At 46.4% G+C, this 26,035-nt stretch overlaps 1 protein-coding gene across 3 annotated transcripts in view; it reads right to left on the bottom strand.

The window, feature by feature from the left end:
• The window catches only part of trim2b (tripartite motif containing 2b), a 227,051-nt gene that overhangs the window by 39,275 nt on the left and 161,741 nt on the right, over positions 1 to 26,035 (bottom strand). For 2 of the 3 annotated variants that reach the window (XM_072255852.1, XM_072255853.1), the window contains exon 9: positions 658 to 838. In XM_072255852.1, coding sequence (XP_072111953.1) covers positions 658 to 838 — 181 coding nt within the window. The remainder of the gene's footprint in view (positions 1 to 657; positions 839 to 26,035) is intronic. The other variant, XM_072255854.1, reaches the window with a different exon arrangement.

Here is a 26,035-nt window from a genome sequence, read left to right as displayed (position 1 = left end):
CCATCCCCCTGCCAAACTATCTGACTAGATAGTTTAAATGGTTCCGCATGCACTCGATGGGCCAAAGAGCCTAGTTCTGTGCTGTACCTTCTGTGACTAACTCTATAACCACATGTTACAACAGTGATGTGCAGAAGGGCTGTTCTGAACAGATAACATTTTGAGCATTGAAGTAGATGAGCTACATAGCAGGAGAAGACCACATGTTCCTCTCCTGTAGCTAATAAAGTGGTCACTGACTATTAAAATGATTCTATTCAGTTTTCGCAGTCTGGAACTTCTATTATCATCATTACAATGATTTCACTGGTCATAGATGGTGGTTCCCTTGTCAAAGGACGACCTGAACGATTTGCAGAATGAGACAAGAGATTGATTTAAAAGATTCATGCTCATTGTCACGTTCACGTTCAAACAAGACAATATATAACTTGACAAAAGAGATTTTCCTCCACATCTGCTCTCCAGAATACTAGTTGCTGAACATCTGCAGGTTTCATTTTTGGATTCATTCTTTCAGATTATAAGCTATTGGAGACAATGATCAAAATTATGCATTTACCACTTTGGTGAAGATTAGTACATAATAGTATTGAATATGCTGTCTTCATTCCTTTGTATGTTCAGAAGAGGCAAGAAAGGGGGTTCAACTATTACCATCAAGTGTACCTGCAAACTGCTTGTCACCATTTCCTCGATTACCAAATTTTGTCACTAGTTTTCCATTAGGCTGGAAAATGAAGACGCAGCAAGCCTTGTTGTCCACCACAATTATATGGCCATTGCGATCAACTGCTACACCTTTCGGTCCCAAAAGCTTCCCAGAGCCTAGTTTGGTCTGTTGGGATAGAACATAATTTCAAATATTTTAATTTTCATTGTATTCTCAGTCAAATGGAGTTTTCTGCAATGCCTCTGGTCTGATTTTAAAATAAATTTGAGTACGTGCTGCATTAGCTGATGCTGAAGTGTAGTTCTGGTCTACAGAATCTAATCGTGTATCCCATGCTGACTTGACCAGGTTAAGGAGTTGCAGGGATTTAAAGATATTTTACTGTGCTGAGATGTTGATGTGCTATTGTTTCTTTTCATATTTGAAAAAAATTGCTAAATACATCTAGAAATTGAATTGCATGGTATACGATTTCACCACTGTACAACCGTAAAATTGACTTAATCTGCAATAAATCAACTTGGAATTGCACCATGATAACGGGAAGATCTGACTAGGCACTTTAGCTTAGAATTCACAATAGCATGTGTCCAGATGAAAAATGTCAACCCTTTATTCCTCCCCAAAGATGCTGCCTGACAGCTGAATTCCTCCAGCATTTTGAATGTTGCTCTGGATTTCCAGCATCTCGTGTAAATATTAGATAAGCTGGGTTTACTCTCAGTGGAATATAGTACATTGAAGGGTGATGTTACTATGTTCTACAAAATTATGAGGTACACTGACAGGACAAATAAATTATTTTTCCTAGGGCTTGGGAGTCTAGAACCAGATGGCAAGAGGGGAGAAATTTAGAAGAACTCTCCCCCACACATAATAGTGACTATCTGGATGAGCTGCAAGAGGTGGTAGTGGAGGAAGACACAGGGAGTTAGTCACCCCAAGGCTACAGGAGACAGATAAATGGGTGACTGAAGGAGGAAAGTCAGATAGTGCCTCTGGCACTGAGTCTGGCCCTGTGGCTCGGAGGGGTAGGGAACTGAAGAGGATGGCAGCAGTAATAGGGGGCTCTATACTCAGTGGGACAGATAGTTAGGAAAGTGCAATGGTAAAATAAAACCATTACAGGAATCATATATCTATATACTACTAAAACCCTCATGCCGTTTGTGTGTTTGTGACCTCTAATTAGCGCAAATGGTGCATTAGGGGGCAAGGAAGCAAAAAGGAATTTATAGACCTGTTAGCTTAACATCGGTGGTTGGGAAGTTGTTGGAGTCGATTGTCAAGGATGAGGTTACAGAGTACCTGGAGGCATATGACAAGATAGGCAGAACTCAGCATGGGTTCCTTAAAGGAAAATCCGCCTGACAAACCTATTATAATTTTTTGAGGAAATTATCAGTAGGCTAGACAAGGGAGATGCAGTGGATGTTGTATATTTGGATTTTCAGAAGGCCTTTGACTAGGTGCCATGAGTGAGGCTACTTAACAAGATAACAGTCCATGGAATTACAGGAAAGTTACATACGTGGATAGAGTGTTGGCTGATTGGCAGGAAACAGAGAGTGGGAATAAAGGGATCCTATTCTGGTTGGCTGCCGGTTACCAATGGTGTTCCACAGGCGTCAGTGTTGGGGCCGCTTCTTTTTACATTGTACATCAATGATTTGGATTATGGAATAGATGGCTTTGTGGCTAAGTTTGCTGACGATATGAAGATAGGTGGAGGGGCCGGTAGTGCTGAGGAAACGGAGAATCTGCAGAGAGACTTGGATAGATTGGAAGAATGGGCAGAGAAGTGGCAAATGAAGTACAATGTTGGAAAGTGTATGGTTATGCACTTTGGCAGAAAAAATAAATGGGCAGACTATTATTTAAATGGGGAAAGAATTCAAAGTTCTGAGATGCAACGGGACTTGGGAGTCCTCGTACAGGATACCCTTAAAGTTAACCTCCAGGCTGAAGGCGAATGCAATGTTGGAATTCATTTCTAGAGGAATAGCGTACAGGAGCAGGGATGCGATGTTGAGGCTCTATAAGGCACTGGTGAGACCTCACTTGGAGTCCTGTGGGCAGTTTTGGTCTCCTTATTTAAGAAAGGATGTGCTGACGTTGGAGAGGGTACAGAGAAGATTCACTTGAATGATTCCGGGAATGAGAGGGTTAACATATGAGGAACATTTGTCCGCTCTTGGGACTGTATTCCTTGGAGCTTAGAAGAATGAGGGGAGACCTCATAGAAACATTTCGAATGTTGAAAGGCATGGACAGAGTGGACGTGGCAAAGTTGTTTCCCATGACTGGGGAGTCTAGTACGAGAGGGCATGACTTAAGGACTGAAGGGTGCCCATTCAGAATAGAAATGCGAAGAAATGTTTTTTAGTCAGAGGGTGGTGAATCTATGGAATTTGTTGCCACCCTTGTGCCTCTTCTTGTCATTCTGGAGACATGCAGTCCTTTCATCCACTGTCTCTGCGAAGCAGTAACATCAGAGCCTCTAGGATGCTGATAATTCTTGATGCTGTGGTTGGCGCTCTCCTAAATGGACGTGATATAGTCACGCTGTCCTTTGACTGCAGCAAAGGGTGTATTGGGTGTATTTAAGGCAGAGATTGATAGGTATCTGAGTAGCCAGGGCATCAAAGGTTATGGTGAGAAGGCGGGGGAGTGGGACTAAATAGGAGAATGGATCAGCTCATGATAAAATGGCAGAGCAGACTCAATGGGCCGAATGGCCGACTTCTGCTCCTTTGTCTTATTATCTTATGGTCCTATTACAGCGGCACTATTTTTGGCTAAATCAACTGAAAATGCGCTAACTTACAGAATGCAGGCAAAGGTCAGGGTTATATATTAGCATAAAATTGCTCACTTGCCAAAATTAACAGCCCCGCTTTCACCCGAGAGCCGATGTCAGCCAGTCGAAACAACAACGCGACACGACGCTTACGCACGGCCAGCCTCAAAAGTGACTCACGATGCTCACAGCAGTGACACCAACCGGAGCAAAAGGGCAGGGCATCTCTATTTCGAGTGGCCACTTTCTGCTAATCACCATCACCACGTGCAGAATTGGGACAGATCAAACTGCCATCCATCAATAAGAGATAATTAAATTTTATTGCAATGACGTACTTTGAGACACCCATCAAACCCTTTGCTGCAGTCAAAGGACAGCGTGACTATATCACGTCCATTTAGGAGAGCGCCAACCACATCATCAAGAATTATCAGCATCCTAGAGGCTCTGGTGTTACTGCTTCGCAGAGACAGTGGATGAAAGGACTGCATGTCTCCAGAATGACAAGAAGAGGCACAAGGGTGGCAGATCATCTAGAAATGATGCCATCAAAAGTATCCTTCGTTAAATGAGGAGGAGCTCTTTTTGCCTTGCTACGTATCGTTCTTCTTTAATAAAATGAGGGTTTCTTCTTCAATTTCCAAAGTAAAGTGATACCAATAGCATTCAGGAAAATTTAATGTTCATTCTGGTCACATCAGACTGCACTACCCTCCTCTCAAAGGGTGCCCCAACAGGTCACCCTGTTGCCTAGTATACTTCCAAATAGTAGTCAAGATGTGGGGTTAAGATTGCAAAGGGAGCTGGAAAAGAGTAATGACACAAGTGTAATATGCAAGGGTATTGGGAAAGTCAGGTTGGTGTCAGACTGCAAGAGAGGGAATTTGTTGAATGCCTATGAGATGGCTTTTTAGAGTAGCTTGTGCTTGAGGCTACTGGGTGTTGTGTAATAATTTAAATCTTAATAGGGAGCTTAATGTAAAGCAACCTACAGGAAAGATGTAAATAAGATTAAAAAAGTGCAAAGAAAAATTACAAGGGTGTTGCTGGGATTTGAAGACCTGAGTTATAGTTTTGAATTTTATTCCCTAGAACATATAAGATTGAAGAAAGTTTTGATAGAAGTATACAAAATAATGAAGTGTTGTGTGAGTCCACAACTGGAGTTCATGGGTTAAGGGTGAAAGGTAAAATGTTTAAAGGGAACATGAAGGGAAACTTCTTCACTCAGAAGGTGATGAACGTGTGCAATAAGCTGCCAGCACAAGTGAAGCAGGTTCAATTTGAACATTTGGATAGGTACATGGATGGAGGGCTTTGATCTGCGTGCACATCAGGTTAAATCCAGGTAGGGCTCTGTGCAGTATTGAAGAACAGTGGGATCTTAGAGTACAAGTGCAGCATTCACTGAAAAGGCAGTCATAGGAAAACAGGGTGTTGAACTTCATCAGTCAGGCATTGACTATAAAATTTGGTACATCATGGTTTGGTTGTACAGGACTCTGGTGAGGTTGCACTTGGGAGTATATTGTGACGCTTTGGGTGGGGGCATGGTCGACAGCCCACCCCAGCATTTCTAATGACCAGTGTTGTTTATTGTTCTTGTGTTAAAATGCTTTTATGAGATTATGGTGGGTGGGAAGTTCCAGTTCATTTATTGTTACATCTTAGCTTGGGTCATACAGTTATTTGCTTGTGTATTTGTGGGTCACCCTGACTGTAACCGGGGTGTGTGATGGTCAGCTCCCCCGTTGGAGTGAGATTGGTTGGGTTCACTCTTTGGGTCATGGTGTCTGGTCTGTTTTGTGTCTATCACAATAAAACCGTTGTTGAGTTAAAGAGCTTCCTCGTCTGTCATTATGCACCAAATGCTTGCACCATTGGTGTCAGGAGTGGGATGTGGGTTCGACGAGGAGATTGAAGAGCTACAACATAGAAACATAGAAAATAGGTGCAGGAGAAGGCCATTCGGCCCTTCGAGCCTGCACCGCCAATCAGTATGATCATGGCTGATCATCCAACTCAGAACCCTGCACCAGCCTTCCCTCCATACCCCCTGATCCCTTTAGCCACAAGGGCCATATCTAACTCCCTCTTAAATATAGCCAATGAACTGGCCTCAACTGTTTCCTGTGGCAGAGAATTCCACAGATTCACCACTCTCTGTGTGAAGAAGTTTTTCCTAATCTCGGTCCTAAAAGGCTTCCCCTTTATCCTCAAACTGTGACCCCTCGTTCTGGACTTCCCCAACATCAGGAACAATCTTCCTGCATCTAGCCTGTCCAATCCCTTTAGGATTTTATACGTTTCAATCAGATCCCCCCCTCAATCTTCTAAATTCCAACGAGTATAAGCCTAGTTCATCCAGTCTTTCATCATATGAAAGTCCTGCCATCCCAGGAATCAATCTGGTGAACCTTCTTTGTACTCCCTCTATGGCAAGGATGTCTTTCCTCAGATTAGGGGACCAAATCTGTACACAATACTTCAGGTGTGGTCTCACCAAGGCCTTGTACAACTGCAGTAGTACCTCCCTGCTCCTGTACTCGAATCCTCTTGCTATAAATGCCAGCATACCATTCGCCTTTTTCACCGCCTGCTGTACCTGCATGCCCACTTTCAATGACTGGTGTATAATGACACCCAGGTCTCATTGCACCTCCCCTTTTCCTAATCGGCCACCATTCAGATAATAATCTGTTTTCCTGTTTTTGCCACCAAAGTGGATAACTTCACATTTATCCACATTAAATTGCATCTGCCATGAATTTGCCCACTCACCTAACCTATCGAAGTCACCCTGCATCCTCTTAGCATCCTCCTCACAGCTAACACTGCCGCCCAGCTTCGTGTCATCCGCAAACTTGGAGATGCTGCATTTAGTTCCCTCATCCAAGTCATTAATATATATTGTAAACAACTGGGGTCCCAGCACTGAGCCTTGCCGTACCCCACTAGTCACCGCCTGCCATTCTGAAATGTCCCGTTTATTCCCATTCTTTGCTTCCTGTCTGCCAACCAACTCTCTATCCACATCAATACCTTACCCCCAATACCGTGTGCTTTAAGTTTGCACACTAATCTCCTGTGTGGGACCTTGTCAAAAGCCTTTTGAAACTCCAAGGAGAAAAGGCTGAGTTCAATCAACCTATTCTCATAAAACATGCTCCCCAATCCAGGCAACATCCTTGTAAATCTCCTCTGCACCCTTTCTATGGCTTCCACATTCTTCCTGTAGTGAGCTTGCCCTCCACGCCTTTGTAAATGCGCTGATGCCAGAGCACCTTCAGCAGCATGTTCGCCTGACGTCACCATCATCGCTGGACAAGGCGAAGAGAGCAGAAGCGGTCTTCACCCCCCAAAGTGTTCTAGTGTCGCCCCGCATGCCACGAGCCCAGGTTTGTGTCACCGAGGAAGAGGAGGAAACTGACGAGGAGGAGCCATGAGACAGGTCTGACCAGCGCCACGCTGACCCCGTCGCAGGCCACAAAACGATCTCTGCTACCCGTGCGGTGAGGCAGGACATTTGGCCCAGGACTGCCCCGCACCAGCACCACACCACAGCCCAGCGCAGCCATCGGGAAACGCCGATCAGGCAGCGCCACCCGAATCCTCCAGCAGAACGCCTCCATTGTTGCCCCTCTGGGTAGGCTTATACGTGGACTGTGTTGTGGAGGGCATCAGATGCCATGCGTTGATCAACACAGGGTCAACCATAACTATCATCCGTCCCAGTGTTCTCCCCCACGCGGACCAGTCATCCCCGCCTGGGTGGACAACAATGGCAGTGTACGCTGTATACTGTGGGCAGCAGAGTGAGAGGGTAGCAGAGAGAGAGAGCTTTGGCTCAAATAGGGATTCAGCAAGGAAGGGTCAAGGCGAAGAACTGATTCGCAGGGACTCAGAAATAACAGTCTTCGACTTCCCCTCTTTCTTTTCTCCCGTGGTCCTCTTCGGTTGCTCTGTCATGGCAGGTGAGCTCAGACCCATGCCATGCTCCTCCTGTGACATGTGGGAACTCAGGGAGGCTGACAGTGTCCCTGAAGACCACATGTGCAGGAAATGTGTCCAGCTGCAGCTCCTGATAGACCGCATGGCGGCACTGGAGCTGCACATGGGCTCATTTTGGAGCATCCGAGATGCTGAGAATGTTGTGGATAGCACAGTTAGTGAGTTGGTCACACCGCAGTTTAAGGATCTAAGGAAAGATAGGGAATGGCTGACCAACAGGAAGAGTAGTAGCGGGAAGGTAGTACAGGGGTCTCCTGCGGTCATCTCCCTCCAAAACAGATATACTGCTTTGGAGTCTGTTGGGGGTGATGGCTCATCAGGTGAAGGCAGCAGTAGCCAGGATCATGGCACCATGGGTGGCTCAGCTGTGCATGAGGGCAAGAAAAAGCGTGGCAGAGCTGTTGTGGTAGGGGATTCCATGGTAAGGGGAATAGAGAGGAGTTTCTGTAGCCGCAAACGAGACTCCCGTATGGTGTGTTGTCTCCCGGGTGCAAGGGTCAGAGATATCTCCGAGAGATCTCCGACAGGCTGCAGGGCATTCTGAAAGGGGAGGGTGAGCAGCCAGCTGTTGTGGTGCATGTAGGTACTAACGATATAGGAAGAAAGCTTGATGAGGTCCCAGAAGCTGAATTTAGGGAGCTAGGAGATAAATTAAAGAGTAAGACCTCAAAGGTAATCATCTCAGGATTATTACCGGAGCCACGTGTTAGCCACGTGTTAGAGTTGGAATACCAGGATAGCTATATCCAGAATATGTGGCTTGAGCGGTGGTGCAGGAAGGAGGGTTTCAGATTTTTGGGGCATTTTAACCACTTCTGGCGGAGGTGCGACTAGTACCTTCTGGACGGTCTACATCTGGGCAGGGCTGGGATCGATGTCCGAAGGTGATTGTTCACTAGTGCTGTTGGGGAGGCTTTAGGCTAATATGGCAGGGGGATAGGAACGCACATAGAAAAGAAGAGACCATAAGACCATAAGACAAAGGAGCAGAAGGCAGCCATTCGGCCCATCGAGTCCATGCCTTTCAACATTTGAAATGTTTCTATGAGGTCTCCCCTCATTCTTCTAAACTCCAAGGAATACAGTCCAAGAGTGGACAAACGTTCCTCATATGTTAACCCTCTTATTCCCAGAATCATTGTAGTGAATCTTCTCTGTACCCTCTCCAACGTCAGCACATCCTTTCTTAAATAAGGAGACCAAAACTGCTCACAGTACTCCAAGTCAGGTCTCACCAGTGTCTTACACAGCCTCAAAATCACATCCCTGCTCCTATACTCTATTCACCTAGAAATGAATGCAAACATTGCATTTGCCTTCTTCACTAACGACTCAACCTGGAGGTTAACCTTAAGGGTATCCTGTACGAGGACTCCCAAGTCCCGTTGCATCTCAGAACTTTGAATTCTTTCCCCATTTAAATAATAGTCTGCCCGTTTATTTCTTCTGCCAAAGTGCATAACCATACACTTTCCAATATTGTATTTCATTTGCCACTTCTTTGCCCATTCTTCCAATCTATCCAAGTCTCTCTACAGACTCTCTGTTTCTTCAGTACTACTGGCCCCTCCACCTATCTTCATATCGTCAGCAAACTTAGCCACAAAGCCATCTCTGTTTCCTGCCGATCAGCCAACTCTCTATCCACATATGTAACTTTCCCAAAATTCCATGTGCTCTTATCTTGTTAAGCAGCCTCATGTGTGACGCCTTGTCAAAGGCCTTCTGAAAATCCAAATATACAACATCCACTGCATCTCCCTTGTCTAGCATACTGGTAATTTCCTCAAAAAATTGTAATAGGTTTATCAGGCAGGATTTTCCTTTAAGGAATCCATGCTGAGTTCTGCCTATCTTGTCATATGCCTCCAGGTACTCTGTAACCTCATCCTTGACAATCGACTCCAACAACTTCCCAACCACCGATGTCAAGCTAACAGGTCTATAATTTCCGTTTTGCTTCCTTGCCCCCTTCTTAAATAGCGGAGTGACATTTGCAATCTTCCAATCCTCCAGAACCATGCCAGAATCTATCGACTTTTGAAAGATCATCGCTAATTCCTCCGCAATCTCCACAGCTACTTCCTTCAGAACACGCGGGTGCATTCCATCTGGTCCGGGAGATTTATCTACCTTTAGACTATTCAGCTTCCTGAGTACTTTCTCTGTTGTAATTGTGACTGCGTACACATCTCTTCACTGCCACCCTTGAGTGTCCGGAATACTGCTGATGTCTTCCTCAGTGAAGACTGATGCAAAATACTTGTTCAGTTCCTCCGCCATCTCCTTATCTCCCATTACAATTTCTCCAGCATCATTTTCTATTGGTCCTAAATCTACTCTCACCTGTCTTTTACTCTTTATATACTTGAAAATGCTTTTAGTATCCTCTTTGATATTATTTGCTGGCTTCCTTTCATATATAATCTTTTCCCTCTTAGTGACCTTCTTTTGTAAGGTTTTAAAAACCTCCCAATCCTCTGTCTTCCCACTAATTTTTGCTTCCTTGTATACCCTCTCCTTTGCTTTAACTTTGGCTTTGACTTCTCTTGTCAACCACGGTTGCATCCTTTTTCCACTTGAAAATTTCTTCTTTTTTGGAATATACCTGTCTTGCACTTCTCGCATAAACTCCAGCCACTGCTGTTCTGCCATTTTTCCCGCCAGTGTCCCTTTCCAGTCAACTTTGGCCAGTTCCTCTCTCATGCCACTGTAATTTCCTTTACTCCACTGAAATACCGACACATCAGATTTCGGCTTCTCCTTTTCAAATTTCACAGTGGACTCAATCATGTTATGATTACTGCCTCCTAAGGGTTCCTTCACCTCAATCTCTCTAATCACCTCTAGTTCGTTCCACAATACCCAATCCAGTACATCCGATCCCCTAGTGGGCTCAACAACAAGCAGGTCTAAAAAGCCATTTCGCAGACATTCTACAAATTCTCTCTCTTGAGATCCAGTGCCGACCTGATTTTCTCAATCCACTCACATGCTAAAATCCCCCACAATTATCATAACACTGCCCTTCTGACAAGCCTTTTCTATTTCCTGTTGTAATTGCAGTCCACATCACTGCAGCTGTTTGGAGGCCTATAAATAACTGCCATCAGGGTCCTTTTATCCCTGCAGTTTCTTAGCTCAACCCATAAAGATTCTGCCCCTTCCGATCCTATATCACCTCTTTCTAATGATTTAATATCATTTCTTACCAATAAAGCCATGCCTCCCCCTCTGCCTACCTTGCTATCCTTCCGATACATCGTGTATCCTTGGATGTTCAGCTCCCAGAGACGTGCATCCTTTCTCAGTGATGGCCACAATATCATACCTGCCAATCTGTAGCTGTAGGCGTGCATTTAAGTATAACACCTTAGAACCAGTATTTGGTACTTTACGCTTTGATTTCACTGCAACTTTATTGCACTGCAACTCATCCCAATGGCTACAAATTTGTCCCATCACCTGCTTGTCCTTCCTGACATCTTTACTGCTCACTATCTTAGATTTATTTCTGTTTTCCCCTTCCACCGCTCTATCATTCCGGTTCCCATTCCCCTGCCAAATTTGTTTAAACCCTCCTTAATAGCTCTATTAAACTTTTCTGCCAGGATATTGGCTCCCTTCGGGTTCAGGTGTAAACTGTCCTTTCTGACCAGGTCATACTTCCCCCAGAAGAGATCCCAATTGTCCAAGAATCTGAAGCCCTGCCCCCTGCACCAGTCTCTCAGCCACGCATTCATCTGCCTGATCCTACTATTCTTGCCCTCGCTAGCACATGGCACAGGTAGCAATCCCGAGATTACTACCCTGGAGGGAAGTGATGCAGAGACCAAAGCTAGAGCTAGTGAAGAAAAAAGTAAGAGTAGAGTGCATAAAATTAAAAAGCCAAAATTGCATAGGTCACTAGATTCTATAAGGACAATGAGTATCAGGGCACTTTATCTAAATGCCCGTAGTATTAGAAACAAGGTTAGTGAACTTGTGGCACAGATCAGTACCAAGGCACATGATTTAGTGGCCATTACAGAAACCTGGTTGCAAATTGGAAATGACTGGGAATTAAGTATCCAAGGGTATCAGGTAATATGGAAAGATAGGCAGGAAGGCAGAGGAGGTGGGGTGGCGCTCTTGATTAGGGTTGAGATCCGGGCAATTGTGAGAGACGATATAATATCTATGAAGCAGAATGTTGAGTCCATCTGGGTAGAGATTAAGAACAGTAAAGGGAAAAAATCACTGGTGTGTGTTGTCTACAGGTCACCTAATATAAATATTGCAGTGGCAGAGGTGATTAACCAAGAAATAACTGAGGCTTGTAAGAACAGAATGGCAGTTGTCATGGGGGATTTTAACTTCCACATAAATTGGGTGAATCAGATTGATCAAGGAAGTCTTGAGGAGGACCTCATGGAATGTATCCGTGATGGCTTTCTTGAGCAGCATGTTAATAAACCTACAAGGGAAAATACTATCTTAGATCTCGTCCTGTGCAATCTTATAGTCAGGGATTCTCTTGGAAAGAGTGATCATAGTAGGAAGCGACAGTGGCCGTGCCTCCGGCACAGAGTCTGGCCCTGTAGCTCAGAAGGGTAGGGCAAGGAAGAGGAGGGCAGTTGTGATAGGGGACTCAATAGTAAGGGGGTCAGATAGGCGATTCTGTGGACGCAGTCCAGAGACCCGGATGGTAGTCTGCCTCCCTGGTGCCAGGGTCCGGGATATTTCTGATCGTGTCCAAGATATCCTGAAGTGGGAGGGTGAGGAGCCAGAGGTCGTGGTACATATAGGTACCAATGACATAGGTAGGAAAAGGGATGAGGTCCTGAAAGGAGAATATAGGGAGCTAGGAAGGGAGTTGAGAAAAAGGACCGCAAAGGTGGTAATCTCGGGATTACTACCTGTGCCATGCGACAGTGAGAGTAGGAATGCGATGAGGTGGAGGATAAATGCGTGGCTGAGGGATTGGAGCAGGAGGCAGGGTTTCAAGTTTTTGGATCATTGGGGCCTCTTTTGACGCAGGTGTGACCTGTACAAAAAGGACGGGTTACACTTGAATCCTAGGGGGACCAATATCCTGGCAGGGAGTTTAGCGGGGGCTACTGAGGTGACTTTAAACTAGAATGGTTGGGGGGGTGGGAATCAAATTAAAGAGGCTAGGCGTGAGGAGGTTAGTTCACAACAGGGGGATGGGAACCAGTGCAGAGAGACAGGGGGGGTGTAAAGTGAGGGTAGAAGCAAAAAGTACTAAGGAGAAGAGTAAAAGTGGCAGGCCGACAAATCCAGGGCAAGCATTAAAAAGGGCCACTTTTCAACATAATTGTATAAGGGCTAAGAGAGTTGTAAAAGAGCGCCTGAAGGCTTTGTGTGTCAATGCAAGGAGCATTCGTAATAAGGTGGATGAATTGAAAGTGCAGATTGTTATTAATGATTATGATATAGTTGGGATCACAGAGACATGGCTCCAGGGTGACCAAGGATGGGAGCTCAACGTTCAGGGATATTCAATATTCAAGAGGGATAGACATGAAGGGAGGGGAGGTGGGGTGGCGTTGCTGGTTAAAGAAGAGACTAACGCAATAGAAAGGAAGGACATAAGCCGGGAAGATGTGGAATCGATATGGGTAGAGCTGCGTAACACTAAGGGGCAGAAGACGCTGGTGGGAGTTGTGTACAGGCCACCTAACAGTAGTAGTGAGGTCGGAGATGGTATTAAACAGGAAATTAGAAATGTGTGCAATAAAGGAACAGCAGTTATAATGGGTGACTTCAATCTACATGTAGATTGGGTGAACCAAATTGGTAAAGGTGCTGAGGAAGAGGATTTCTTGGAATGTATGCGGGATGGTTTTTTGAACCAACATGTCGAGGAACCAACTAGAGAGCAGGCTATTCTGGACTGGGTTTTGAGCAATGAGGAAGGGTTAATTAGCAATCTTGTCGTGAGAGGCCCTTTGGGTAAGAGTGACCATAATATGGTGGAATTCTTCATTAAGATGGAGAGTGACATAGTTAATTCAGAAACAAAGGTTCTGAACTTAAAGAGGGGTAACTTTGAAGGTATGAGACGTGAATTAGCTAAGATAGACTGGCAAATGACACTTAAAGGATTGATGGTGGATATGCAATGGCAAGCATTTAAAGGTTGCATGGATGAACTTCAACAATTGTTCATCCCAGTTTGGCAAAAGAATAAATCAAGGAAGGTAGTGCACCCGTGGCTGACAAGAGAAATTAGGGATAGTATCAATTCCAAAGAAGCAGCATACAAATTAGCCAGAGAAAGTGGCTCACCTGAGGACTGGGAGAAATTCAGAGTTCAGCAGAGGAGGACAAAGGGCTTAATTAGGAAGGGGAAAAAAGATTATGAGAGAAAACTGGCAGGGAACATAAAAACTGACTGTAAAAGCTTTTATAGGTATGTAAAAAGGAAAAGACTGGTAAAGACAAATGTAGGTCCCCTACAGACAGAAACAGGTGAATTGATTATGGGGAGCAAGGACATGGCAGACCAATTGAATAATTACTTTGGTTCTGTCTTCACTAAGGAAGACATAAATAATCTTCCAGAAATAATAGGGGACAGAGGGTCCAGTAAGATGGAGGAATTGAGCGAAATACTTGTTAGTAGGGAAGTGGTGTTAGGTAAATTGAAGGGATTGAAGGCAGATAAATCCCCAGGGCCAGATGGTCTGCATCCTAGAGTGCTTAAGGAAGTAGCCCAAGAAATAGTGGATGCATTAGTGATAATTTTTCAAAACTCGTTAGATTCTGGACTAGTTCCTGAGGATTGGAGGGTGGCTAATGTAACCCCACTTTTTAAAAAAGGAGGGAGAGAGAAACCAGGGAATTATAGACCGGTTAGCCTAACGTCGGTGGTGGGGAAACTGCTGGAGTCAGTTATCAAAGATGTGATAACAGCACATTTGGAAAGCGGTGAAATCATCGGACAAAGTCAGCATGGATTTGTGAAGGGAAAATCATGTCTGACGAATCTCATTGAATTTTTTGAGGATGTAACTAGTAGAGTGGATAGGGGAGAACCAGTGGATGTGGTATATTTGGATTTTCAAAAGGCTTTTGACAAGGTCCCACACAGGAGATTAGTGTGCAAACTTAAAGCACATGGTATTGGGGGTAAGGTATTGATGTGGATGGAGAATTGGTTAGCAGACAGGAAGCAAAGAGTGGGAATAAACGGGACCTTTTCAGAATGGCAGGCGGTGACTAGTGGGGTACCGCAACTCTCAGTGCTGGGACCCCAGTTGTTTACAATATATATTAATGACTTGGATGAGGGAATTAAATGCAGCATCTCCAAGTTTGCGGATGACACGAAGCTGGGTGGCAGTGTTAGCTGTGAGGAGGTTGCTAAGAGGATGCAGAGTGACTTGGATAGGTTGGGTGAGTGGGCAAATTCATGGCAGATGCAATTTAATGTGGATAAATGTGAAGTTATCCACTTTGGTGGCAAAAATAGGAAAACAGATTATTATCTGAATGGTGGCCAATTAGGAAAAGGGGGGGTGCAACGAGACCTGGGTGTCATTATACACCAGTCATTGAAAGTGGGCATGCAGGTACAGCAGGCGGTGAAAAAGGCGAATGGTATGCTGGCATTTATAGCGAGAGGATTTGAGTACAGGAGCAGGGAGGTGCTACTGCAGTTGTACAAGGCCTTGGTGAGACCACACCTGGAGTATTGTGTGCAGTTTTGGTCCCCTAATCTGAGGAAAGACATCCTTGCCATAGAGGGAGTACAAAGAAGGTTCACCAGATTGATTCCTGGGATGGCAGGACTTTCATATGAAGAAAGACTGGATGAACTGGGCTTGTACTCGTTGGAATTTAGAAGATTGAGGGGGGATCTGATTGAAACGTATAAAATCCTAAAGGGATTGGACAGGCTAGATGCAGGAAGATTGTTCCCAATGTTGGGGAAGTCCAGAACGAGGGGTCACAGTTTGAGGATAAAGGGGAAGCCTTTTAGGACCGAGATTAGGAAAAAATTCTTCACTCAGAGAGTGGTGAATCTGTGGAATTCTCTGCCACAGGAAGCAGTTGAGGCCAGTACATTGGCTATATTTAAGAGGGAGTTAGATATGGCCCTTGTGGCTACGGGGATCAGGGGGTATGGAGGGAAGGCTGGGGCGGGGTTCTGAGTTGGATGATCAGCCATGATCATAATAAATGGCGGTGCAGGCTCGAAGGGCCGAATGGCCTACTCCTGCACCTATTTTCTATGTTTTCTATGATTGCATTTCGCATTCAGATGGAGGATGAAATAGTTAGATCTAAAACTTGAACAAGGGAGACTACAATGGGATAAGGGAGGAGTTGGCTAATGTGGATTGGGAGCACAGGCTATTTGGTAGGACAGTTGAGGAACAGTGGAATACTTTCAAAGAGATTTTTCACAGTGGTCAAAGGTATATTCCAGTCAAAAGTAAGGACAGTAAGCATGGGAAGAGCCAGCCTTGGATAACTAAGGAAATAAAAGATAATATCAAATTAAAAGCTCATGTGTACAAAGTCGCAAAGAATGGTGGGAAAGTGGAGGATTGAGAAAACTTTAAAAAAGCAACAGAGAGCAACTAAACAAGAAATAAAGAAAGGGAAGATAGAGTATGAAAGTAAATTAGCACAAAATATAAAACCAAATAGCAAAAGTTTTTATAAATATATAAAGTGGAAAAGGGCGGCTAAAGTTAACGTAGGTCCCTTGGAAGATGAGAAGGGGAAATTGATATTAGGTGATAAGGAAATGGCTGAGGCATTGAACGACTATTTTGCGTCGGTCTTCACAGTGGAGGACATGCCTAATATGCCAAAGAAGGATGTTATTGACGAAATGGGAGTTGAGGACCTCAATAAAATCACTGTCACTAAAGAGATAGTGATAAGCAAACTAGAGGGCCTATAGGTAGGTAAGTCCCCTGGTCCTGATGGGATGCATCCCAGGGTGCTGAAGGAATTGGCGGAGGTTATAGTAGACGCGTTGGTAATCATTTATCAAAACTCTCTAGACTTTGGGCAGGTCCCGGCAGACTGGAAAGCAGCAAATTTCACGCCACTTTTGAAAAAGGATGTAGGCAAAAGACGGGAAACTATAGGCCAGTAAGCTTAACATCTGTAGTCGGGAAAATGCTTAAAGCTGTCATTAAGGAAGAATTAGCGAAATATTTAGAAAGGAGTGGTTCCATTAGACAGACACAGCATGGATTCAGAAAGGGCAGGTGCTGTTTGACAAACTTACTGGAGTTCTTTGAGTACATAATGAGTGCAGTGGATAGAGGGGAACAGGTGAATGTTGTATACTTGGATTTCCAGAAGGTGCCGCACAAGAAACTTATAAATAAGATGCGGATGCATGGAGTCGGAGGCAGTGTATTGGCATGGATAGTGGATTGGTTAACTGACAGAAGGCAGAGAGTTGGTATAAATGGGTGTTTCTCCGGTTGGCAGTCAGTGATGAGTGGGGTGCCGCAGGGGTCAGTGCTGGGCCCGCAGCTGTTTACCATTTACATTGATGATTTGGAAGAGGGGACTGAGTATAGCGTAGCAAAATTTTGATGTCATTAGACTGAGTGAAAAAGCAAATTGTATAGAGGATGTGGAGAGTCTGCAGAGGGATATAGATAGGTTAAGTGAGTGAGCCAAAGTCTGGCAGATGGAATACAACGTTGGTAAATGTGAGATCATCCACTTTGGAAGGAATAATGGAAGAGCAGATTATTATTTAAATGGTGAAAGACTGCAGCATGCTGTTGTGCAGAGGGACTTGGGAGTGCTTGTTCATGAATTGTAAAATGTTGGCTTACAGGTTATTAAGAAGGCAAATGGACTGTTGGCCTTCACTGCTGGAGGGATTGAATTCAAGAGCAGGGAGGTCATGATGCAACTATACAGGGTACTGGTGAGGCCGCACCTGGAGTACTGTGTGCAGTTCTGGTCTCCATACTTGAGGAAGGATATACTGGCTTTGGAGGCAGTGCAGAGGTGGTTCACCAGGTTGATTCCAGGTATGAAGGGGTTAACCTATGAGGAGAGATGGAGTCGCCTGGGACTATACTTTCTGGAACTCAGAAGAATGAGAGGGGATCTTATAGAAACATACAAAATTTTGAAAGGGATAGATAAGATAGTAGGGAAGTTATTTCCATTGGTAGGTGAGACGAGAACTAAGGGACATTTTCTCAAGATTCAGGGGAGAAGATTTAGGACAGAGATGAGGAGAAACTGTTTTTCCCAGAGAGTGGTGAATCTGTGGAATTATCTGCCCAGGGAAGCAGTTGAGGCTTCTTCACTAAATGTATTTAAGATACAGTTAGATTTTTACATAGTAGGGGAATTAGAGGTTATGGGGAAAAAGCAGGTAGTTGGAGCTGAGTTTACAGACAGATCAGCCATGATCTTATAGAACAGTGGGGCAGGCTTGATGGGCCGTATGGCCTACTCCTGTTCCTATTTCTTATGCTCTTATGTAAATGGCAATGGTCACCAATAACTGTGCAGCTGTGCATCGCAGTAGGGAGAAACACAGCGGAGCACAAGGTGTGGCTCTCCAACATCCGAGAACCCTGAATCCTTGGCCTGGACCTGCTGTCCCAGTGGGCAGCCCGTGTGGATGTGTCAGGGCAACAGTCTATCTCAGTGCTGATGCCGTGGCTCTCTGGCAAGGCAGCTCCAGGAAGCAATCGCACGGGGAGCACCACCGGTTTCACAGCGGCCCGCGGCAGTGCAGCATACCTGGCAGCGGCCAAACACAACACAGCTGAACCAGGGGCAAGCAACGGTGACGACCCTTCAGGTGATAGCCGGCGACCACCTCCCCACCATGGACCAGCAGCTGCGCAGCGAACAGGTGAGTGACCCCATGTTGGCCCGGGTGAGAGAATGGCTGACTGGAACAACGGCCGGAGTGGGCAGGGGTCTCCATCCTGGACCCGGAGACCAAGGCTCTATACTCGCCGTGGGGAACACTGGAGGTCCACGACAGCTTGCTGTTCAGGCGGTGGCAGTTGTCTGATGGTGAAAGACTCTTGCAGCTGGTGGTCCCCCGGGAGCTCTGTGCCACGGTGCTGTGGTCGGTGCACAGGCTGGTGGGGGCCGGACATCTCGGAGTGGCAAAGACATTGGGCAGGCTGTGTGATCGCTTCTACTGGCCTGGGTACAGGCAGGATGGAGCTGTTTGTGCACGGCTGCAATGCCTGCAAGTCCCAGAACGGGCCGGGTCACCAGTCCAGAGTGCCGATGCAGCGGTACATGGTGGGGGCCTCAGTAAGTGTCTATTGTGCCTCCAGGAAGAAGGGACTACCCCCGGGTGTGGAAGCCATGGGAAGGGGCTGGGAGAGGTGCTCGACCGCATCTCCGATGTGGTATATCGGGTGCGGTTACCTGAGCGGCAGAATGCAGTCGTGCTGCACCAGGACCGGCTGGCACCATGTCAGCCCTTGGCCACCACTAACCCAGTGAAGCTGAAGGAAGGAAGTGACACTCCGGGTGCCCTGCCTTTTGCATCGCAAAATCCAGGTGGCAGTGTCCACGCCCACCAGAACTTTTGGACCTTGCTATGGACCCTGGGGTTACTGGGGATGGCTGACCCCTTGGATGGGGGCAGTGTGACGATCTGGGTGGGGCGTGGTTGACAGCCTGCCCCTGCATTTCTAATGACTAGTACTGTTTATTTTTCTTGTGTTAAAATGCTTTTGTGGGATTATGGTGGGAAGTTCCAGTTCATTTATTGTTACAAGATGTATGTACACAGCTTACACCCCGAGTTAATCAGTGACAACCAGGAAAGACTGGGTGACAACCACGAAAAGAGTGGTGACGACTGGAGAGTCAGTGACAGCCCGGAGAGACGGCAACCAGGGCAGAACGGGCTGGCAACCCAATCGGCGTCCTCTGAGAGGAGGACCCCCACAAAAGCCACAAAGAATCTAAGGAAAAGATACCCCCAGGGGTGCCCGAGAGGGGGGGGGGGAGGATGAGCACCCCAGCCAGATGGACACAATGACATCAGACCCAGGCAATGAACAAACGACGATGAGGAAGCAGTGTGCATGTGGCAAAATCTGCAAGAACGATCGCGGCTTGAAGATCCACCAAGCGAGGATGAAGTGTTTGGCAGGAGCAGGAGCAGCACAACACGCAGGTGTCCAACCTGGTGAGACGAAGGAGGGGCCAGGCCCAGAGTCACCCCATAGTGCCCGGAACCTCCAAGTGTTGCAAACTAATCCCTCGAACATGAAGTCTAACAGGAGGCAGATCAAATGGCCTGCAGCTAACATGACTTCACTGTGGAAGCAGTTTGATGACGATGTTAACCAAATTCTGGAGGCAACGGCGAAAGGAGGGGTTGATAGGAAGCTGCAAGCCATGACAACAATTATTGTTAGTATCGCAGCTGAACAGTTCGGAGAAGAGGAGAAGGAAGGCTCCAAAACATCTTACTCGAAGAACCAAAGAGCATTGAGGATCCACAACATCAGGCAGGAGATGAAAGCGCTGAAGTCACAATACAAGGAGGCTGGAGAAGAGGAGCGCATTGGCTTGGTCCAGCTGATGTGCATACTACGAAAGAAGATCAGGGTCCTCCGCCGGGCAGAGTGGCATCGGAGGCGTCGTTGTGAAAGGGCTCGAAAACCCCTTCAATTTCACCAAGGAGTTGCTGGGGGAAAAGTGCAGTGGGAAACTGGCCTGTTCGCAGGAAGACATAGACCAACATCTGAAGAAGATATATAATGATCCTGAAAGAGAGCAGGAGTTGGGAGAGTGCGACATCCTAATAGACCTACCTGAACCGGATGTGCAGTTCGACATGTCAGAACTGCAACTAAAGGAAGTCAGAGAGGTCGTCCGCAAAGCAAGGGCAAGCTCGGCTCCAGGACCAAGCAACACCTCGTACAAAGTGTACAAGAACTGCCCCAAAGTCCTGCTGCGTCTGTGGAAGATCCTGAGAATCTTCTGGAGAAGGGGGAAGATCCCAGAACAGTGGAGAGTGGCTGAAGGGGTGTGGATCCCGAAGGAGGAAAATGCCACCCAGATAGATCAGTTTCGCATCATCTCCCTGCTGTGTGTCGAGGCGAAGATCTTCTTCAGTGCAGTTTCCAACCGGTTGTGCACCTACCTAGAAAAGAACACCTATATTGATACATCAGTCCAGAAGGGTGGCATTTCAGGGATGCCGGGCTGTCTGGAGCACATCGGTGTGGTGGTGACACAGCTCATCAGGGAGGCCAGAGAGAACAAGGGCAACCTGTCAGTGTTGTGGCTTGACCTGGCAAATGCATATGGCTCCATTCCGCACAAGCTGGTGCAGCTCACACTGACCAAATATCACGTCCCCAGCAGAATCAGAGACCTTATTGCTGATTATTACAGCAACTTCAGGATGAGGGTCTCTTCAGGAGCAATTACATCAACCTGGCACAAGGTGGAGGTCAGCATCATCACAGGGTGCACTATCTCAGTGACACTGTTCTCCCTAGCTATGAACATGCTCACTAAGTCTGTTGAACCAAAGAGCAAAGGGCCCAGAATGAATTGCGCTCAACGGCAACCACCTATCAGGGCGTTCATGGATGACCTCACAGTCACCACAGAATCAGTCCCAGGCTGCCGGAGGATTCTGCAAGGGCTCGAAAAGCTGGTGGAGTGGGCCCGGATGCGTTTCAAACCTGCCAAATCAAGATTGATGGTGCTGAGGAAAGGGAAGGTGGAGAACAAGTTCCGGTTCAGCATCACAGGCACAGCCATCCCAACCATCACAGAAAAGCCAGTAAAGAGCTTAGGCAAAGTTTTTGACAGCTCTTTAAGGGACACAACATCCATTCAGGCAACCTGCACCGAGTAGGATGGCTGGCTGAAATCTGTGGACAAGTCTGGCCTACCTGGGAAGTTTAAAGCCTGGGTGTATCAGCATGGCATTCTTCCCAGAATCCTGTGGCCCCTCCTCGTCTATGCAGTTCCGATCTCGACAGTCGAAACCTTAGAGAGGAGGGTTAGCAACCACCTCAGGAGATGGCTGGGGCTGCCAAAGAGCCTGAGCAGCATCGCACTCTATGGACTCCACAACAAACTGCAACTGCCCTTCAAATCCTTGGAGGAAGAATTCAAGGTAACAAGAGCCAGAGAAGTGCTACAGTATAGGGACTCAAGTGACCTGAAGGTGGCTAGAGCAGAGATCCAAGTAAGTACTGGCAGGAAGTGGAGGGCAGAGGAAGCTGTTCAGGAGGCAGAGGCGAGGCTGCGTCACAGGAGGCTGGTGGGAGTGGTCACACGAGGCCGAGCTGGGCTAGGATCCTTTCCAACTCCCCAAATGGACACCAGAGGGAAGGAAAGGTGTCGTCTAGTTCAGGAGGAGGTGAGAGCAGTAGTGGAGGAGATGAGAGCCTGCAAGGCGGTGGGAATGAAGCAACAGGGAGCTTGGACAAGATGGAGAATGCGGTTGAGAGGAAAGTGACCTGGGCTGATCTTTGGAAAGCCGAACCACACCGCATCCAATTTCTCATCCAGGCAGTGTACGATGTGCTTCCAAGCCCATCAAACTTGCACACATGGGGCAAAGCAGAGTCATCTGCGTGCCCACTGTGCTCCAAGCAAGGAACTCTGGAGCACATCCTCAGCCGCTGTGCAAGGGCACTTGGTGAGGGACGGTACAGGTGGAGGCATGATCAGGTCCTGAAGACCATCACTGAAGCCGTCAGCGCAGGAGTTGAGTGGGTGAAGCGGTCCCGACCCTCCAAGCAGACCATTGCCCTTGTCAGAGCTGGGGAGCAGCCAATACCTGCCAAAAGACCATCTGCAGGCATTCTGACCTCTGCAAGGGACTGGCAGCTGTTGGTGGACCTCGAAGGGCAGCTGAAGTTCCCCAACCATATCGCAGCCACCACCCTGCGACCAGACATTGTCCTAGTGTCTGAGTCTACTAAGCAAGTGTTGCTGCTGGAGCTGACAGTCCCATGGGAAGGTAGCTTGGAGGAGGCCTTTGAAATGAAGCTCTCCAAGTATGCAGGACTGGTCAGCAACTGTCAGCAGGCTGGATGGAGAGCGAGGTGTCTCCCAGTGGAGGTTGGTTGTAGGGGACTCATAGCCCGTTCTTTAGTTAGGGCCTTCAGCATTTTGGGCATCGAGGGACAGAGGAAGAGGAGAGCCATCCGCAGTACCACCGATGCGGCAGAGAGGGCCTCAAGATGGCTGTGGCTCAAAAGAGGGGAGTCATGGAGTCATAAGTAGCTAGCCATCTGGACACAAGCTGGGGTCTGATCAGCCCCGGCTGGGTCACCTGGAGGAGGTTGTATGATGTTGAAAGACCCGAGACACCCGATGATTCCAGGAACATCACTGAAGATGTGTCCAGAAGCATCAATAGATGTTATGTACACAGCTTGGGTTATTCGCTTGTGTACTTGTGGGTCACCCTGACTGTAATCGGAGTGTGTGACGGTCACCTCCCCCGTCAGTGTGAGACTTGTTCGGTTCACTTTCTGGGTCATGGTCTGTTTTGTGTCTATCACAATAAAACCGTTGTTGAGTGAAAGAGCTTCCTCAGTCTGTCATTATGCACCAAATGCTTGCCACAATATTTAAGACAGAGGTTGAGTGATTCTTGATTGGTCAGGACATGGTGGGATACGGGGAGAAGGCAGGAGACTGGGGCTGAGAGGAAAGTTGGATCAGCCATGCTGAAATGGCGGAGCAGACTTGATTGGGGTAAATGGTCTAATTCTCCTCCTATATCTTGTGGTCTGATCATGTTTCATAACAGGTAACTGTGGACTAATTTCTTTCTGAACATGCCAGTGATTATAAACCCAATTCTGATTCCGACATTATTTTTACAGGCTAAAAATATTTTAAACTGAAATGGTTTGATTAAATACAATTTAGAAAAAAGACACCTATTAACATTTGAACCTGTTTTCATCATTTAATAAAATCAACACAAAATCTGATTGTATCATCAGCTCCTCTGCTACTCTGACCTTTTAACCTTATTTGTGATAGAAATTGCAATTACATTGGACAGACTGTATGTCTTACAAGAGTGAATGGATCCACTGAGTCAGATCTCACTGGGCAAGCATGCTCTGTCATCCACACTTACTGGACTGCACAAAGTGGATGCTACTTGAAGGTCTTCCACATCTGAGTTACAAACCAGCAGCATGGTTGTATCTCAAGCAGCAATTATGTTGCTTGAGAGCCTGTAAGGCTGGATTGGGACTCTACCAGTTGTGAAACATACGTATCTTTTAACAGTTTTAAAAATCATTAAAATGAAGGAAACAATATTTGACCAGTTCACATACTTTAAAAATAAGGAAATTATTAAGCAAAATCATATTAATTTAACTTTGCCTCCTATATCTTTGCCCTAAACATGCGACTGTTTTAGTTGCCAAGCACGGCAATTCAAATTGAAACTGCAGGCAAAATATCACACACTGAGTATTCAAGAATTCATTCGTAGTTAAAATATCAGATATTGTTCAATGGACAAAAAATTTATCAAATATTTTAGTAACACACACAAAAAATGCTGGTGAACGCAGCAGGCCAGGCAGTATCTACAGGAGGAGGTACAGTCGATGTTTCGGGCTAAGACCCTTCATCAAGACTAAGTGAAAGAAGAGATAGTAAGAGTGGGAGGGGGAGATGGAGATCCAAAATGATAGAAGACGACAGGAGGGGGAGGGATAGAGCTAAGAGCTGGAAAGTTGATTGGCAAAAGGGATATGAGAGGATCATGGAATGGGAGGCCTAGGGAGAAAGAAAAGGGGGAGGGGGGAAGCCCAGAAGATGGGCAAGGAGTTATAGTGAGAGGGACAGAGGGAGAAAAAAAAAGAGAAAAAAGGGGGAAAGAAATAATAATAATAATAAATAAATAAAGGATGGAGTACCAAGGAGAGGTGGGGCATTAACGGAAGTTAGACAAGTCAATGTTCATGGCATCAGGTTGGAGACTACCTGGACGGAATATAAGGCGTTGCTCCTCCAACCTGAGTGTGGCTTCATCTTGACAGTACAGGAGGCCGTGAATAGACATATCAGAATGGGAATGGGACGTGGAATTAAAATGTGTGGCCACTGGGAGATCCAGCTTTCTTTGGCGGACAGAGCATAGGTGTTCAGCGAAACGGTCTCCCAGCCTGTGTTGGGTCTTGCTAATACATAGAAGGCCGCATCAGGAGCACCGGACGCAGTATATTACCCCAGCCAACTCACAGGTGAAGCGTCACCTCACCTGGAAAGACTGTCTGGGGCCCTGAATGGTGGTGAGGGAGGAAGTGTAAGGGCATGTGCAGCACTTGTTCTGCTTACAAGGATAAGTGCCGGGAGGGAGATCAGTGGTAAGGGATTTGTGGGGGGGGGGGGGGGGGAGATGAATGGACAAGGGAGTCACGTAGGGAGCGATCCCTGCGGAATCACTTTGGATCATTGGGATCTCTTCTGGGGAAGGTGGGACCTGCACAGATTGGATGGGTTGCACCTGAACTTGAGAGGGAGCAATATCCTTGCAGGTAGCTTTGCTAGCATGGTTCGGGAGAGTTTAAACTAATTTGCAAGGGGGATGGGACCTGGAGCGATAGAGCAGTGAAAGAAGTGCATGGAGTAAAGCCAGATCTAACATACAGAGAGGCTTTGAGGAAAGAGAAGCAGAATAAACGGTGTAAAGGTAGTAAGGTAGAAGGGCTAAAGTGTGTGTACCTCAATGCAAGAAGCACCAGGAACAAAGGCGATGAACTGAGAGCTTGGATACATACATGGAATTATGATGTAGTGGCCATTACAGAGACTTGGCTGGCACCAGGGCAGGAATGGATTCTCAATATTCCTGGATTTCAATGCTTTAAAAGGGATGGGGGAGTGAGGAGGGGTGGCATTACTGGTCAGGGATACTATTACAGCTACAGAAAGGGTGGGTAATGCAGCAGGATCCTCTTTTGAGTCAGTATGCGTGGAAGTCAGGAACAGGAAGAGAGCAGTTACTCTTTTGGGGGTATTCTATAGGGCCCCTGGTAGCAGCAGAGATACAGAAGAGCAGATTGGGAGGCAGATTTTGGAAAGGTGCAAAAATAACAGGGTTGTTATCATGGGTGACTTTAACTTCCCTAATATTGATTGGCACTTGATTAGTTCCAAGGGTTTAGATGGGGCAGAGTTTCTTAAGTGTGTCCAGGATGGATTCCTGTCACAGTATGTGGACAGGCTGACTAGGGGGAATGCTTTACTAGATCTAGTACTAGGTAATGAACCGGGTCAGGTCACAGATCTCTCAGTGGGTGAGCATCAGGGGACAATAACCACTGCTCCCTGGCCTTTAGCATTATCATGGAAAAGAATAGAATCAGAGAGGAAAATTTTTAATTGGGGAAGAGCAAATTATGAGGCTATAAGGCTAGAACTTGCGGGTGTGAATTGGGATGATGTTTTTGCAGGGAAATGTACTATAGACATATGGGCGATGTTCAGAGATCTCTTGCAGGATGTTAGGGATAAATTTGTCCTGGTGAGCAGGATAAAGAATGGTAGGCTGAAAGAAC

This window comes from Mobula birostris, chromosome 4 (assembly GCF_030028105.1).
Source record: "Mobula birostris isolate sMobBir1 chromosome 4, sMobBir1.hap1, whole genome shotgun sequence".
NCBI lineage: Eukaryota > Metazoa > Chordata > Chondrichthyes > Myliobatiformes > Myliobatidae > Mobula > Mobula birostris.
Note: the sequence above shows the minus strand (reverse complement) of the source record. Positions and strands in the feature narration are given on the sequence as shown.